Source organism: Scleropages formosus, chromosome 3, assembly GCF_900964775.1.
Source record: "Scleropages formosus chromosome 3, fSclFor1.1, whole genome shotgun sequence".
NCBI lineage: Eukaryota > Metazoa > Chordata > Actinopteri > Osteoglossiformes > Osteoglossidae > Scleropages > Scleropages formosus.
The window spans coordinates 12,892,964-12,910,008 of record NC_041808.1 but is presented as its reverse complement, the minus strand read 5'-3'; the positions used below and the strand labels follow the sequence as shown (position 1 = coordinate 12,910,008).

The 17,045-nt window shown below is 42.0% G+C and overlaps 1 protein-coding gene across 3 annotated transcripts in view; it reads left to right on the top strand.

Moving 5' to 3' along the window:
- Nucleotides 1-14,857, top strand: part of astn1 (astrotactin 1) — a 281,101-nt gene extending 266,244 nt beyond the window's left edge. For all 3 annotated transcript variants that reach the window (XM_029250461.1, XM_029250460.1, XM_029250459.1), the window contains 3 exons: nucleotides 7,943-8,043; nucleotides 9,138-9,321; nucleotides 13,325-14,857. In XM_029250461.1, coding sequence (XP_029106294.1) covers nucleotides 7,943-8,043; nucleotides 9,138-9,321; nucleotides 13,325-13,562 — 523 coding nt within the window. In that variant the 3' untranslated portion in view covers nucleotides 13,563-14,857. The remainder of the gene's footprint in view (nucleotides 1-7,942; nucleotides 8,044-9,137; nucleotides 9,322-13,324) is intronic.
- Nucleotides 14,858-17,045: the final 2,188 nt, after the last annotated feature.

Genomic DNA, 17,045 nt, shown 5'->3' with positions numbered 1-17,045 from the left:
ATCCCCAGGTAAATGTTGCATGAACATCACAGAACTTCATCGGTAGCTCGTTCTAAGTCAGATCACATCTATCTATCTATCTATCTATCGTGTTTATTTGGGGAAAATGTTTCAGTGAATTTAGTTGTTGCGATATCAGATGGTTTCTGTTTATTTGGAAAGAAGATACAGAGGAACCAAATAATCAAATAGAGGAATGAAGCTCTCTGACTCCTTAACTATAATATATATCGCCATGTAATGTATCACCTAATATCATTTTGTCAAATGATTCTGTACAGTCATATATCTTTTATATATTTTTCAGTGACTCTAGTTTTTCCCCCTCTCATTCACTCCACCATCAACAGATACAGTCTCATTTAAACATTTATAGTATGCATTAATACATTAACATATGCAATGAGCCGGTTCTCGCCTTTCTAATAAGTTTTGCAAAACAGCACCATCCAGTGGAAAAAAATCCAGATTTGAACTACAAAATGGGAGTGTGAATTGGTCTTTGGACTGGTTTTGGAACCTCCTTTCATTGGCTGTGGTGCTTCTTCTGTCACAAAGTCCTTGTGCTGGATCTAGCAGGTCCAGAGGGTAGAACGTCCTAGAAACAGTCCGGGTCCACACCACTGAATAGATGCTACTGAGCGGGATAAGTCCCGGAGCACTGCGCTGTGGAAAGCTGTGAACACAGCTCACACTTGAAGGCTTCGCTCGCTCTTCAAGCCCAACTATACGTTCCTGGTGGTGAAAGGCTGTATGGGAGTAAAGCTAAAAGTGTTCATTTCATTTCAAAATGAATGATGCATTTGGAATGAATGTGTAAATTTAACACTGTTAATGCCGACCACCCCAGAAATCATTAGCGCCACTCTCAATCCATAGTAGGAGATAATTTTCGCCATAATAAATGGCCAAGCGGCGTGTCATTGAAGGATGTAGCCTGGTTGCTGCAGAAGGCCCGTTGAAGATTCGTCGGTTTCGGCTCGTGCGTGTCTCGGTAACGCCGAGCTTCGTACGGGGATGTGAAGGTTATGTCACCGACTCTCTACGCGGCTATCTGCCATGCACAAGGAGGCCAGGCTTGGGCCGTGCTCCGTCTCCGAGATACGCGCCATGTAATCCAGAAAAAAGATCCGTTAATGCTAAACACGGTATTCTTTTATGAGGAACATTCATTTACTGCGGGAGGAAATCCTGGAATCTCTCTCCTAGTCCATGTTTATGTATTTCTTTAGGCAACGCAAAGGCTCAAATTGGAGTGTTTTAAATGTATTTGAGACAGCTGGGGAAGTGGCTCATGCTTTGGCCGGGCTTGAAAGTGCGTCAACGGAGCACTTAATGCTAATAGCAGAAACAGGAATCAGGAGATCAATGTGCTGAGAAAGGTTAGCGAGCAGAACATGGAAAAATGCCCCCACCTCAGAAGCCGGACCCCCACCCCCACCCCCAGGAACACATCGCGGAAGGTGTCAGCTGGGGGCACATGGACTGCTGCCGTCTGTACGGAAACAGCAAACCTAAACGGGGGAGTAGTCCGAAATAAGATCGCTCATTTTAAAGTGGTTTTTCTCCCTGGTCAAAACTGCTCAAGAACACTAGAGGTAAAACCAGATTTTAGGTTTATGGGTGTTTTCCTGTTTTTACAGAAACGTTCTCTCTTTGTTATACTGCCAGGCAGATTCAGGGCAGCAACGAATATAAATGTGGTGGTGAAGGTTAAAGTCTTACGAGGCAGAAAGAATAGTCACCTGCTGCACAGTGAATTAAAACAGAGAACTCCTTTTTCTCTACTTGTATGGATTTATTATTATTATTATTATTATTATTATTATTATTATTATTAGTAGTAGTAGTAGTAGTAGTACACAGCAGGTCATATTCTGTCAGTGTCTGATCACACTGCACAATAATAATAATAATAATAATAATGGCTGTAGCATATAAAGTGTTGGCTGGTAGGGGTAAGAAGTAGGGTTGTGGTTAGAGCATTTGTCCTTGGGTCCTAAGGTTGCTGGTTCAGATCCCCCCTAGAGTAGAGCCCTTGAGTACGGGACTTGCTCAGAGTTGTTCTGGTAAAAACTACCCAGCTGTACAAATGAGAAAGTCATTATAAGTTGCTTTAGAGAAAAACATGAGTTTAAGGAATGAATTTGGCTGTGCTCAAAGCAGCAGCAGCTATAAGAAATCCCTTGAATCAGGCAGGTGGTACAGTGAAGTAAGTATAGAAATAATCCGGAAAGTAAAAGGGTTTAGTATGTGAATGTAATACTGTAATGAGGTACATCTATTTTCACACAAGAGAAAGCAAAAAGGTATAGCAAGTTTTTATTTTATTAGTTTTTTTTTTTTTTAAAACACTGGCTTCCAGTCCAAGGTGTGCACCACCTCAGCCTAGTGTCCAATGCTTTTGTGATGGGCTCCAGATCACCAGGACCAGGATGGATAGATGTTTTTTTTTTTTTGGTCAGGTCTTCCAAATGCTCAATTACAACAAAATAAATAACGCATATTGTACAGCCATGAAGACCAAAGTGTGAATCCTCATAAATGTTCTGCATTTTAGGGGGGTGCGGTGGCACAGTGGGTTGGGCCGCAGTCCTGCTGTCCGGTGGGTCTGGGGTTCGAGTCCCGCTTGGGGTACCTTGCGACGGACTGGCGTCCCGTCCTGGGTGTGTCCCCTCCCCCTCCGGCCTTACGCCCTGTGTTGCCGGGTAGGCTCCGGTTCCCCGTGACCCCGTATGGGACAAGCGGTTCTGAAAACGTGTGTGTGTGTGTGTGTGTGTGTGTGTGTGTGTGTGTGTGTGTGTGTGTGTGTGTGTTCTGCATTTTTCTATATATTTTCCCTACAATTTTCATTTAAGTCATGACTTCTTTTTTCCTTTTCTTATGGCTCTGTGCTGCACTGTCACATCTATACTATTTATATTTCATCATTATCAGACACCATTGTCCAGGATGACTTACAGTGTTAGATAATTCTACTTGCAATGCTTTACCCATTTTATACAGCGGGTTATTTTTTACCGTTTCAGTTCGGGGTAAGTACCATGCTCTAGGGGCTACAGCAGGGGGATTTGAAATGCTGACTTTCAGCTTGTTAACACCTTTTAGAGAGCTGTTTCATGACAGCTATGGGGCCAGTCCGGGTGCAGGAGAGCGCTGCCCACCAGCTAGGCTTTATAGAACTCATACACCTCCTGTGTCGGTACAGTAACAATAATAACTGCGGAACACCACGGTAACAATAATACTGCAGGTCACTTACTGTCGGTGTCTGCACACGCTGCGTTCTTCCGGGCGCTCTTTCGCCAGCCCCTGCCCCGCAAGCATCCGCACTGAACACATGCAGCCACTTATCCTGCACTTGTTTCATTAAGAGGAAAGCCAGGCTGAAAAAACAAAATCCAAAACCACACCCACACATTGAGGAGGTCACCCTACAGGAGCTTCTGATATCACTGCGCAAAAACACGTGCTTTCGCTTCGGCGCGGTCCGCGTCATTCCTCTCTTGGACAGGTCACTCCTCGTGGCCTTTTCTTATATAGATGCAACTCTTAATGTAGATGATGAAGTACTTTTAACAAGCAAAGGGCCATTTGTACATGAACTTCCCCAGCATCTTCTGCGCAGACTTGTCTCTTTTCATGTATCGGCATAATAGAGGAGTTCAGCGCCTCGGGGGTTCGAGACACTCTGACTTGCTCACTGATGGAAATCATAGGGCATTGGGAGCTGAGCTGTTACATTTGCGCTTACTCATTTAGCAGACACTTTTCTACGACGCATCTGACAATGAACGCCATGTATTGAATAACTAATAAGTCGCTTTGGAAGAAGCGTTAGCTAAATGAGTAAATGTAAATGGAAATGTAGTACTGACTTACACTGCTAGATACATTACAGTGAATCATTCCTCAGTCCAACAGGGAAACACATCCTTTCTCACACACACACACACACACACACACTAAGGGCACTTTTAGAGTCACCGGCCGGATCACATGAAACACATGTCTCTGGACAGTGGGAGGAAACCAGAGCACCCAGAGGAAACTAACACGAAAAAGAGAGAACATGCAAACTCTAAACTGACGGAGCGGGGATCGAGCACATGTCTTTTTGCGCTGCCTAGATGCCGTGAAATGAGAGCAGCACTCGCTACACCACTGTGCTGCCCTTGCCGACAAAATTGTTTCCAAGACACTATAGAAGTGCCTCAACTCACCAGCGGATGACAGCAGGACAGCATCCAGCTCTGCATACCCACAACAATCATACCCACTGTGCGTGTATAGTTATCTCTATTCATTTAGCCAAAACAACTTACAATTTTTTGTCCATTTGTACGGCCTAGTAACCATCTTGCTCAAGGGTACTACAGCTGGAGGTGGGACTCAAACCTGGGATCTTTGGGTACAAAGGCAGCAGCTCTCACCACTTCGCTACCAGCTGCCAAACTCCACGTTCATAAGTTTATTTTCAGACCACGTTTGAAAACAGAGGCTCCGTCTGACGACACGATAGGCAGGTAAAGCGTTCCGTCATTGGGTCGATCGGAGCGAGACGCTTGGCCAACGCGTTATTTTTCCCTCTCTTTGGAACATGAAGCAGCTGCCTCCCTCTGAAGAGTGTAGAGCAGTTCATATGTAGGCCTGTCAGGTGGGCGCCTGTCTGCCTCCATCTCTAAGAGGGGAGACTATGTAGCTGATATGAGAAACGGGACGGACAGCAGGGCACTTTGGAAACCAGTCCTGGATTTAGCAAAGGCACGCACTTCACTAAATCAGATTTTTCTCTTATACTGCGGGTCAACAGTACCGCGGCTTGCCAATGTTATTCAAATTAGAAAAAAAAATCCTTTTGAAAAGCTCTTGATATGGCGGCTAAAGAAGAAATCTAGATGGGGTGAACGCCAAGCTGTTGCTAATGTTTTGGATAATAAAATGGTCACAGAACTTTCAGGCTCTGGAATATCATCTCGGTTGTTGGCGCCGGTTCATCCAGACGTTCATGTCTTGGAGGTGGGATTCGAGCGTGTGGGTTTCACGTTGTTCACCGGGTTTCGTCGAGGCGAAGCTGTACGTGACCTTCATCGCAGTTCTTCGGTGAATCACAAGCGCCCACGTAGATAGTGGAGAAAAGCAATAGTAGAAGGGGGTTCGGTAAGAATGGGGGCGTGATGGTGCTGCAAGTTCAGCTGGTGCCCGTTGTGTGCCGGGTCTGGGGTTTGAGCCCTGCCTTGGGGTGCCTTGTGACGGACTGGCATCTTGTCCTGGATGTGTCCTCTCCCCCTTCGGTCTTGCACCCTGTGTTGCCGGGTAAGGCTCTGGCTCGCCGTGACCCGCCTCGGGACGAGCGGTTGTTGACAATGGATGGTTCAGTAAGAGCAGGAGATTCAAGAGGGAGCTTTCAGGGGAGTGATGGCCAGCTTGTAGGGGCAGATAAAGCCTCGTTTCACGACTTACGCAGAGTCATCCATGTTGTCTGAGCTCTGAGACCTGAAATCTCCCATCCAGCATTCGGGGACATTGAGAAGAATGCGGTCATCTCTTTTGTCGGAACCTGGTCACAGAGTAGTGGTTTACAGAGGCTGCTGTCATTGGATAATAACGGGCTGCCTGAGCTCTTTATTACCCCTTAAAAGCTGACTGAATTTTCGACAGAAGGCCGATGCGGTAAGGTGAACGGAACACATGGCTTGGAGTGTGATGTGATGTGATCAGAGATGCTGAACCAGAATTTTCTTCTGCAGTCTGGAGGTACTGGGGGACGCTCATCCTGTTGGTGTGCAGTTGGAGGCAGTTATTTGTGTTGCCACCCACTAGATGGCGATGCAGTTCAACATTATCTGTCTGGGGCAGTCATTGGATCTGCCTCTCGTTAGAATTAACACTCCCTTTTTTAACAGAAACAGCATCCAGGAGGTCTTTTAGAAACACTTGTTTTCGTACATCGATGGCGATGGCTTCAGAATGGTTTCGCATTGTGAAATTAGAAAATCAGCCGGGAGGGAGCGTAGCGCTTAGAGTATTTTCCCTCCATTCAATGGTCCTGGGTTTGAATACCTACTGAAGGTGTGGTACCCTGGATTAAGGTACTTACCTTGAATTGATACAGTAAAAACGACCTTTCTCTACAAATGGGAGCGTGGAGCTGTAATGTGGTAAATACATTCGCGTACAAAGCTGACATTGTAAATTGCCTTGGAGAATAACACCAGGTAAATAAACAAATGAATAATTAATAATGAAATGCTCAGGTACAAGTTTTGCTCTTGAGCCATCGACCAGAGAGATCACAGTCTTGTAATTCGAAGGTTGCTGGTTCAAGCCCGAGTCAGGGCTCTGCCGGAATGGTCTCGATCGTAGTACTAAACCTGCACCGGCCCAGAAAAACACCCTGCCATCTGAATGGGTCTCCTGGAGGAAGTGAAGGTCCCTAGAACCCAGCTAATATTCTCAGAATACTTGCGCGCGCTCGCAGTGACGTTTCTACCGGGAGCCCTCTGCGAACTGGAAACACGCTGCTGGACAACAATAGTCCGCGCCAGAATCACCATAGTAAATTCGCTGTTTTCGTCTCGCCGCACCGGCTCGCAAATATTTACTGGATGGCCCGGAGCCCCTGCGTCATGCAGTCACGAAACAAAGCGTGACTTTCCGAGCCGGCTTCGCATTTCTGTGTTGGGGAGCCAGGATGTGGGCGGAGCCCCAAAGGGCATCTCTCTTGATTATAATACCCATGAAAATAACACATGCTGCTATTTCATTTTAGTAGTCACAGTGCAATGCAAAGGTTCATGTGCTTCCAAATTGTATTCTGGCTGATTTTCTTAACCTATCCAACCGTTGATGTGAAAATATAATGTAAAAATATAGTCATAGCTTTGGCAATTAAATATTATAGTGTAGTAATGTACAAAGAACTGTAACACCAAGTAATACAGCTGTATACAGAATGGCATCTGGAAATTAATTATTTATATACGCCCTCCCCAAACTTGTAGCATAATACTTTCTGCTGTACCCAAGACCTCTGTGATGTTTTTGCCGGGAGGAACTCTGTTTACTTTGTCACATCTATAGTCCAAACCGAAAACACAGCAGCATAATGCAATATATTTTGAGTGAGTTCTATTCTATTTTGTATTCTCTGGGTACAAGAGAAACTGTAGAAGAATTGTGATTAAGAAGGGTTTTACATTGTAAATACAGTAATTATCACTAATTGTAATTTTCTGGGTGCTCTAAATCTGGCATATATGCCATTTGTTTATTTTACTTAAATAGCTTTATTTATTTCAATAATATATCTGTGGTTTCCTCACTTCGCTGGTACGCTTTTCTTTTTTGAATTTTGCAGTACAGCGTATTAAATGACAATTAAAATTTGTCTCTTCCATTTATGTTACAAAGTAATGTAACGAACAATATCAGGTGTCTCTTCGAAAAAATTACATTAGTTTTCCTAGTTGAAATGGTCCTTCTCGTATCACAGGGTTCCATTCTATTGACCCCGTCTTAAGTCTCCTTAGAACATTTTTCTTGAATTCCAGCGAATACACTTTACAATAACACATCACCAATAGCAAATATTAATGTTCATTTCACTCGATTTTTTTTCTCAATTAAAGCAGCCACTTATTGTGTGACAGTATCAAGCTGTGTATTTGTCAACACTGTTTTTTCACCTTTCCTTTGCATAATTATGCAAAGTCATTGTTTATGAAAATAAAAATAGCATTTAGAAGATTTTTGTTGTAGGATTGTTCTGTTTTATATGTCATAAGGAGAGGATTGTCTCTAAATCACAATTTTCACATACAGAAGCCAGTGCTGCTTTAATAATATATTATGACAATTTAGTATCTGAGCATTGAGTATCCAAATTTTTTAAATAAGTGCATTTTTTTGGCAGTGCACTTTATCTTCTGCTGTGCTGCAGGTTTAGACTGTGGGCAGTGGACAACACAGGTCGTCGCTCCACTCCCAGCGAGGTCACCATCAAGACACCCTGCCCTGCTGTGGATGACGTGAAGGCACAAGGTAAACTCACCCATGCATCCAACATCTCTGTAAATCACCTCTTATAAAGGTGTTAACAAAAATGAGTGAGTGATTAACAACAAAGACAACAGTAATAATAATAATAATAATAATAATAATATTGGTGAATAAGGTTTGTGGGCTAGTAACACTACATAATGTTTGTTGTAAGTCGCTTTGGAGAAAAGCGCCTGCTAAGCAAATAAATGTAAGCGTCTCACACACACACACACACACTGTCTAAACCGCTTGTCCCATACGGGGTCGCGGGGAACCGGAGCCCAACCCGGCAACACAGGGTGTAAGGCCGGAGGGGGAGGGGACACACTCAGGACAGGATGCCAGTCCATCACAAGGCACCCCCAGCGGGACTCGAACCCCAGACCCACTGGAGAGCAGGACCCAGTCCAACCCACTGCACCACTGCGCTCCCCTCAAATGTAAATGTAATATATTATATATAACATATATTACATTTATATATTATATATAAAAACACACACACACACACACACACACACACACACACATACACACATTTTCAGAACCGCTTGTCCCATACAGGGTCGCGGGGAACCGGAGCCTAACCCGGTAACACAGGGCATAAGGCCGGAGGGGAAGGGGACACACCCAGGACGGGACGCCAGTCCGTTGCAAGGCACCCGAAGCGGGACTCGAACCCCAGACCCACCAGAGAGCAGGACCCGGTCCAACCCACTGCGCCACCACACCCCCTTATTATATATAAACATTTATTATTATTATTATTATTATTATTATTATTATTATTATTATTATTATTACTACAACATGTGGAATATTGCGGTTTACACTTAGTCTTGTGAGGCTTTTATATTTATATTAGTCAGAGGTGGCACTATGCTTTAGAATAACAAAAATATCTCTTTCCTTAGCATATGTTTTGAATAATTTCCTCATATGCAGAGTTTCCTCATGTTACTGTAATAGACTCAGACTCCAATCTGCAAATGCCACAGTCAAACTGGGCTGAGTATTACTTGGTGTCCGATGCCCAGGAAATCAATGGAACAGACAGCCGCCATCCTGTAACCCGGTATCTCTCACCAACTCAGAAATTGCAGACAAAATCTACAACTTGTTTAATGGCTACACCAGCGGGAAGGAGCAGCAGACCGCCTACAACACGCTCATGGACTTGGGTTCGCCAACGTTGCACCGGGTGCTGTACCACTACAACCAGCGGTACGAGAGCTTCGGCGAGTTCACGTGGCGCTGCGAGGACGAGCTGGGCCCCAGGTACACGTTAGATCCCCATACCCCCCCCACCCCAACATGTCAGTGCTATATGCTATAAATAGCTACTCACCTGTAACGTAATTATTAGATTATATGACACAATGCAATGCAGAGCGAGAAAACAAGCTCTGTGTAAAAAACATCTCGATTTGAATCATTTTCTCTACTTGGTAATTGGTAAGTAGAAAAATGACTCATAACTAATAACACTTATCTCACTGATCCACTGAACACGATCCATTCTCATGCATACGGGGAAAAGTCACATATAACGTGGAAGGAGGCAGTACTTAGGTATACAAACTGGTGATAGACAGACCATCTGAAGTGATTAAAGCAACAGTGATGTGCTAACCAAAGAACACAAGCACTTTATTGATTAAACGCAAGTTAAAATTTTGCGTGGCTAAAATAACTTATGCGCCCCACGTCTGGAAGCGCTGAGCCGAAGCAGCACGTGCATGTCACGGAGCGACCGAAGACACGGGGATGTGAGATTGAAAAAGCACCCCCCAGGTAAACTACAGTAAAGAGGTTTTGAAGAAGCAAAAATTCATTCGAAGTGCCCCCTCTCACCCCTTTTCTTTGCGTATGGGTGTATACCTCCCGCCTGCCTTGGATTTTTGCGAGAAAGTGTAATGGGAATGAAATCAAAACAATGATGATTTGTTTCCACGCACGTTGAGACAAAGCAGGGAGTTTTCCCTGTTTTCAAGAATCCATATTCGCTGGGCTTCCCCCCATCGCAAATGATGTCGACCATTTAAATGTAATTTTCATTAGCGAGTCAAAATAGCAGATAATTGTCATCCAAGTGGCTCTTGGCCAGATGTAAACTCATCTCTGCAGGGTAAACAAAACATGTGAAAATAAACCAGTAGGGCATGAGGTCTATTTTTAAAGAAACAGCCGAGCGTATCTTTTCCCCCTCTTCACCCGTATCGCATTTCAGCTCTGGTCCTTGGTGGCCTCCACCAGAGACATTTCCCGCTGCGTTCCGTGCAACATTGCGTGATGCTCAAGTCAAACACAAACTTCACACTTTGTCTCCGTTCCCCACCGGCCAAAGCCTCCCCTCTGGTTTCACTCGTCATCACTTTGGGACTACCTTCCACCAAAGGCATGTGTCTGGTTGTTATTGTAGAAAAATTAGATGTCGACGTGATGGCAAGACAGCATAAATATAGCATTTCAACACGTTTGCCCAGCAGCTGGCAAAGAGCTAATGGCCACCGACAGGTCCAAAGTGGGGTGCCGAACTGTCTTTATTTTTTCTTTTTTTTTTTCTTCAAAATGACATTTAAAAAAAAAAAATCTCTTACGGTATTTGAACTCCGTTTTCAACGTTCTCCTATTTTCAAATATTAAGATTGCAAGCGAATGAATTCTGGCTTAACCGGATTCCAGATTAATCTTTTTTTTTGATTCTCACTTTTTTATATAAAGTGTCTTTTCCGTGCTTTCAAAGGCTGTGCATATGTGTAATCATCAATAAGACAGTAGTTTTCTGTGATGAATAAAATGAATATCTATTTATATATCTATCTAACGAAGTTTTTGAGTTTTCACTGCAACTCAAAAGTTATAACTTTTGGTAAATTAGTTGATTCCCAGATTGATTATTTAAACTTCTTCTCACTACTGTAGTTGGATGTTAATAAAAAGAAAGAAAACACAAAATGAGTAAAATATACAGACCAGGACAAATAAAAAACATCAGATACTTTTGATACAGCATAACTGGTTGAGTAATTTAGTTATGTCAATATTGTGGCTTGTTGAAAATTGCAAATGGTATGATGGGGACTCAGTGGAAAATGAGTAGGAATTTCACATACATATGAATAATATAATTCTATTAATTATAAATTATAATTTACAGGAGGGTGCAGTGGCGCAGCGGGTTTGGCCGGGTCCTGCTCTCTTGCGGGTCTGGGGTTCGAATCCTGCTTAGGGTGCCTTGCGACGGACTGGCGTCCCATCCTGGGTGTGTTCCCTGCCCCTCCAGCCTTATGCCCTGTGTTGCCGGGTTAGGTTCCGGTTCTCAAGATCCCACTTGGCACAAGCTGCTTCAGCCAGTGTGTGTGTGTGTGTCTATAATTTACAGGTATAATTAGAAAATATTGATTAATGCTCTATATGGTAATTTATCATTCTGCACCTAAATGTTCAGAATATTTTTAGGGAAAACATTTTCATGATATAAATATATCAAAATTAGTCAAATTTTTTTTTAAAACCTTTGAATAAGTTATGTTTTACATTGAATTTTTATCCTTCTGTGGAAGGAAACGTAGAGGGGTCTCATCTCAGAACTGATATACATACTTTGTTTATATGTTAATAATGATGGATGGTGTCTTTAAGCCCCTTTCTCACACCTTCTGTGCTGGAAGACAGCAGTCAGTTTAGAACTGGAGTCTGAGAGTAGCACTTGGAACTCCGAGGTGATTTTCCACTTCCATACATACCAGGAGTCATGGTAACAACCGTTGTATTTGGAAACCAAATTGGACTTTCTTTGAAAAATTAGTGTTGCACACTTCCACTTTTTTGTTTAATATAATTAACATCTACATTCTTTAAACTGCTGAAACGAGCCTAGAGGCTATTACGTAAGTGAGACGAAAAGCGGGTTGTGACATGAAAATATACTTTCTGCTGAAGGTCCGAACATATTTTCGTAGGCTACTTCCTTTACTTTTCCCGACGTCTGCACCGGTGCTTCTCGTCAGATCAGCTAAAAATTGTTGCAGTTTTCAGTGAAATATTTCAAACTGATTCTAAAAGCAAAGTACTGCAAACAACCCTGACCTCAGCTAGCTTGCAGAAAGTGTAAAGGAGGTCCGTAAAGCCATTTGTACGTTTCTTGTTTAATTGAAAATAATGTAATTAATCTTTATATGCAGTAAATCAAACACTAAAACAAAAACAAACCCAGAATTATTATGCACATAAAAATTCCACTCAGATACCTTTTTTTTTTTTTTTTTTTTGCTGCCCCCACAAAGAATTTTATATTGATGTGTGCAGCTTTTGGCTTGGCCTTTCAGTCAAGTGGAGCTCTGTTCAAGAGTGAGGCACCTTTTCCATGCAGGAGAAACCACAGTTTGGCCCGGTGAGAGGTTTTTGGACCACAGTTTTGCTTGGTGCAGATTTGTAGGACACTACAGTCCTTGGGGTTTGCAAGGTACTGCATCTTTGCATTAGATGTCTTTTTTTATGTTGATCTTTTTCCATGGCACTGTGCTCCTTCATCGAAGCAAATACATTTTCAGATAGATAGATAGATAGATAGAAAAACTATTCCCAGAATTTATGAGGAGTTGCTCTTCTCCAAGGTACGATTTGCACCATTTAAGGTGAGAACAGCAAAGAGCTGCTTTTCAGCTGTTTCTGATCTGTAGTTTTTTGTTTTTTTTTTCTATGGTGTTTTCTTATTCAGTAAGGACCTGAGTAGTTGGATGACCAACTCTGTCCTTCACAATAAATGGACTTTCAGCAGTTGTACCAGTGACTTTTTGTGAAGGGTTTGCTGCGGAATTGCATGAAGTGTTTCAGACTCGATTTCCACAGTTGCCATTAACTACAGTCAGGCTACAGAGTACATTGTCAGTCTCCTTAGGGCATTATTACTGACACAGTGGTGCTCAAAATCAAATTTGTTGCGTTGCTCTAATAAAATGTTTGGCATAGTGTGGCACAGTTGTGCAGTGGGTAGCACTGTTTCCTCAACCCTCCTAGGCTGTGGGTCTGGCCGTGAGCTCGAATCTGATTCAGTACGTGTTGAGTTCGCATTTTCTTCCCGTGTTGACTTGGGCTTCCCCCTTGTGTGGGACTCTGTGTGTCATCCAGGGTGTACCCTGCCTCACATCCTGTGAAGTCTGTGATAGGCAGTGCACCACCAAGACCCTGCACTGGACAATGTAAGGAGGGGTGGATTTGGCAGAGCTGGAATAACAGCAAACACATTCTGACTTGTAGGTTTTGTTTTCTGATGCAGGAAAGCTGGGCTGATCTTGAACCAGCTCAACGACCTAAGTGGCTGGTGCAGGGGGCTTCTACAGGAACCCAAGATTGGCCTACGGAGAGTGTCCCTCAGGTACCTGGCCTGCCGGTACACCGACACCAAGGCTTTTGGTCTGAACTGGGTGGACCTTGGCCAGGATGTGCGCAAGGCCTGCGAGGAGCAGCACCTTCCAGTACTGTACAACGATTATGGCGAGCCAAAAGAACTGTGAAACACGAACCGTGATTTGATTTTCCAGTAGTGGGTTTGGGATCACTTTCAAATCTGACTAAATTGGCAGCAGTTTAATACTCCCCCAACTTATGTGCTCTAAAGCTCCATTAAATGTTGATTATTGCAGTATGAGGATAGCAATCACAATGCTTCCATTAGATATTTTAGTTAATATTTTCACAAGTGGCTGTCAGATGATTGAAGTAGCTGTTCTGTAAATGCAGGAAACTTGCTTTTTCTGTAAATATGAATCTTCTAACAGACTTGTTCTCTTTATGTGTTCATTATGCTTGTCTTTAGTGCATACCGATGTGCGAATTTAGTGAACGAGGAGTTAAAAAGAAATCCCAAGAAATATACATTACAAAAACTTTTTTCTTTACTAAAATGTTGAATGTAGTCCTTAAATTTTAGAGCTGTTGTACAGATCTTTTTTATGGAAACAGTATTAAGTATGTTGAGTAGGGAGAACAATTATATTACGTCAATCCGTATTTTTCGTCTCAAGATAATCAAACCATTTTAAAGCATATACATTTATATTGCCTACAAGTACTCTGCTCCTGAACCGGATCTGAAAGGCTTTCGTTTGGGGCATGAAAGTTTTTAGGGGATAGTGTTAAAAAAAATCCTCTTGGGAACCTATACCTCTGGAACAAATATAATATTTCTACAATAAAAGTTATGGGGAATTCCTCTGAAAAGTTCCTGTTGTTCCATATGTTTAGGGTAAAGGGAAACCAACCGCATCATACAACTCTTTCAGGTTTATGTTTCAGTCCCTGGTGATTCTCAGCAGTCATATTTTCACTCAGCAAGTATTTCACCATTGTCTAGACTGCTCTTTACGATTTCGTAATGCCAGGAATTTATGGTAATCTGAATATTAGTAATAAGGAGGTGCTAACTGATGCTCTCTTTTAATGTAAATATCATTATATAGGAGTCTACTTTAAACAAATTGAACACACGGATCAGGAACACATGTCATAAGGCCAGATATGTCCAGAAAAATATGAACAGTTTAATAAGGACATAAAATGTGCTCTCCATCAATTTCCAGTACAAATGATCCCTAAGGATACGCAGTTTCCTTTGGATATGGTGGACCCTGACTTTATTTTTGAGTGGAACTTCCCTATAAAACATGTTTTCTTTTTTTAAAAATCATTCCAGGAACTTGAGTAGGCAAAGTATGGGATTTATGAAGTTGAAAAGTGAAGGATTCTCATCATGCTCAATTGCCCATTCACAGTACAGAAAAAAAAAAAAAAAAAAAACAGGAACTTTTTAAAGTAAAAAAGATTAAATGGAATTGTCTGCACTTTGTCATTGGCATTCTGCTTTGCTGTAAGGCACATTTTCTAAATGATTTTAAGTGATCATGTGATTTTTCTCACCACTGGACTGCTGTATTGTTGTGTTGTATTTTGCCTCCCCAAGAAAGGCCTCCTGTTATGGCCAGTACACTGTAAAACAGTGTAGGGCATCAACCCTGGTCCTGTGATGTACAAGTTGTAGGAGCTTTTGTTCAGGTCATCATCAGTTGAACTAGAAAAAGCAGATTATTGTTATACTACAAAAGTAAAAATAATAGAATTTGTCCGTACTCCAAATCCCAAGCAAATGTTACGTGTTATTATCCTTATTAAAGTATGTGGTGGAATAGATTGTATCCATCAAGGAAAGCCCTCCAGTTCACGTGTTGGCATCAGTTGCTTTTGGCCTTGCACTGCCGAGACTGTTGAGAAAGATGGCATTCAAAGACATTGTACCACATTTTAAATGTCTTTCTTCCTTAATTGTATTTCGGCATTCAGTGTGATTATGAATGGTTCCTAAATGTGACATTTAAAATTTTATATGAAGAAAATGCTAACTGTACCCAATTACTGAAGACGTACATATCTTTTTATGCGCACTAACTCATTGATGACTGACTGTAATTGTCATCAGTTACTACATTATATTGTCTCCCTCGATGCTAGCACCAACTCGGGAGGGACTCAGCACAAGTACACACCTCACCAGAGCGCATGTCGTGAGCCTCCTGATTCTTTTCACTTTATAGGCCTCACTAGGTGACAACACATTTCGAGAACAGTGATGTTGCCCTGATTGTGCCCATAGCCTGACTGGAGATGTCTCTATCAGCAAAGATGGCAGAAAATTCTAGCCAGGTCACGCACACAAAAGCGAACACTGACAGTGTAAAGAGTAGATGATAGCATAGTGGTTAGAGCCTTTGGATCTGAAGGTTATCTTTTCAAATCTCACCTCCTGCTGTAGTACCCTTGAGCAAGGTACTTACCCTAAATTGTTCCACTTAGTTGTAAGTGGTGAAACATTGTCAATCACTATGGAGAAAAGTGTCTTATCACAGATGGCTAGTGTGACTCTACAGTATCTGGGTTCAGTCACCAGTCATGCTGCTGCAGCAATCTGTAAGACCATGCACCACAAACTGCACCAAACCCAGGTCCCTGCAGTATGATGCATATGCATTTCCCATCGTGCCCCTGGGAAGACAAAGCGTTACCTAAATACATACTCCAGGATATGCAATGAAATGAAATAACCACAGTTAACAGTGCTGCGAGTTAAATCATTTGAGAAATTGTTCTCAACTTCTATTAACCTCTTTGTTATCCTTATTAAATATATTTTACTGATTATGAATGAATTCACAATTTAATTTGCAAACTCTTATGAAGGTGTATTTCAAACCTGGTTTGAATGCAGTTGCTTGATTTTGAATTTGTCAGTCGATGCTATTCTAAGTTGAAAACATTCTTTAAAAATCAGAGAAAAAATAAAAACGTGTAAAACTACCTAAATTTAATGCATGGCTGTAGCTAGTGAGGTCCCTTTATGTCCAGCATATGAAAATGTAATTCTCAGAGATGAGACAGATTAATAGTTCTTTCATCAGACTATTTACCATCTCTGTGAATCCCAAAAATTAAATATCTTGAATACAAAAGTGTACAGATTAACCTCCACATTCTCATATGCTTCCCCGTTCACATGCAAAGTACCAAATGTAGAAGTCTGTCAAATGAATCCGATTAACTTGTTTTTATAGTAACTGATCAAGTGTTGTAAATCTGTGCATTGTATTTAATCGCCAATAAAGTCTGACATAAAGGGTCACTACAAGGGCATTTTGGTCCATTTTTATTTTTTTTTATTTCGTTATCATTTTTTTCTTGTGAATACAGATAATAGTAAATAGTGAATAGCAGCTTTGTTTGGAGAGGAACAAGTGGGAAGAGTCCCACTATATATTTCCATTGCAGATTGCAGAGATCGTGCAGTCACTTGACTGCTCTCGGTCTTGTGTAAGATTGCTGCAACACAGACAAGTAATCCTGCAGAAAGTAAGTAGCATATGAAGAGCGTTCAATATGTGTATACTCGCATATATTGATTACGTGTAGCGCAATGTATGTGTTCAGGCTTTAAAGGAACATTACGAAAG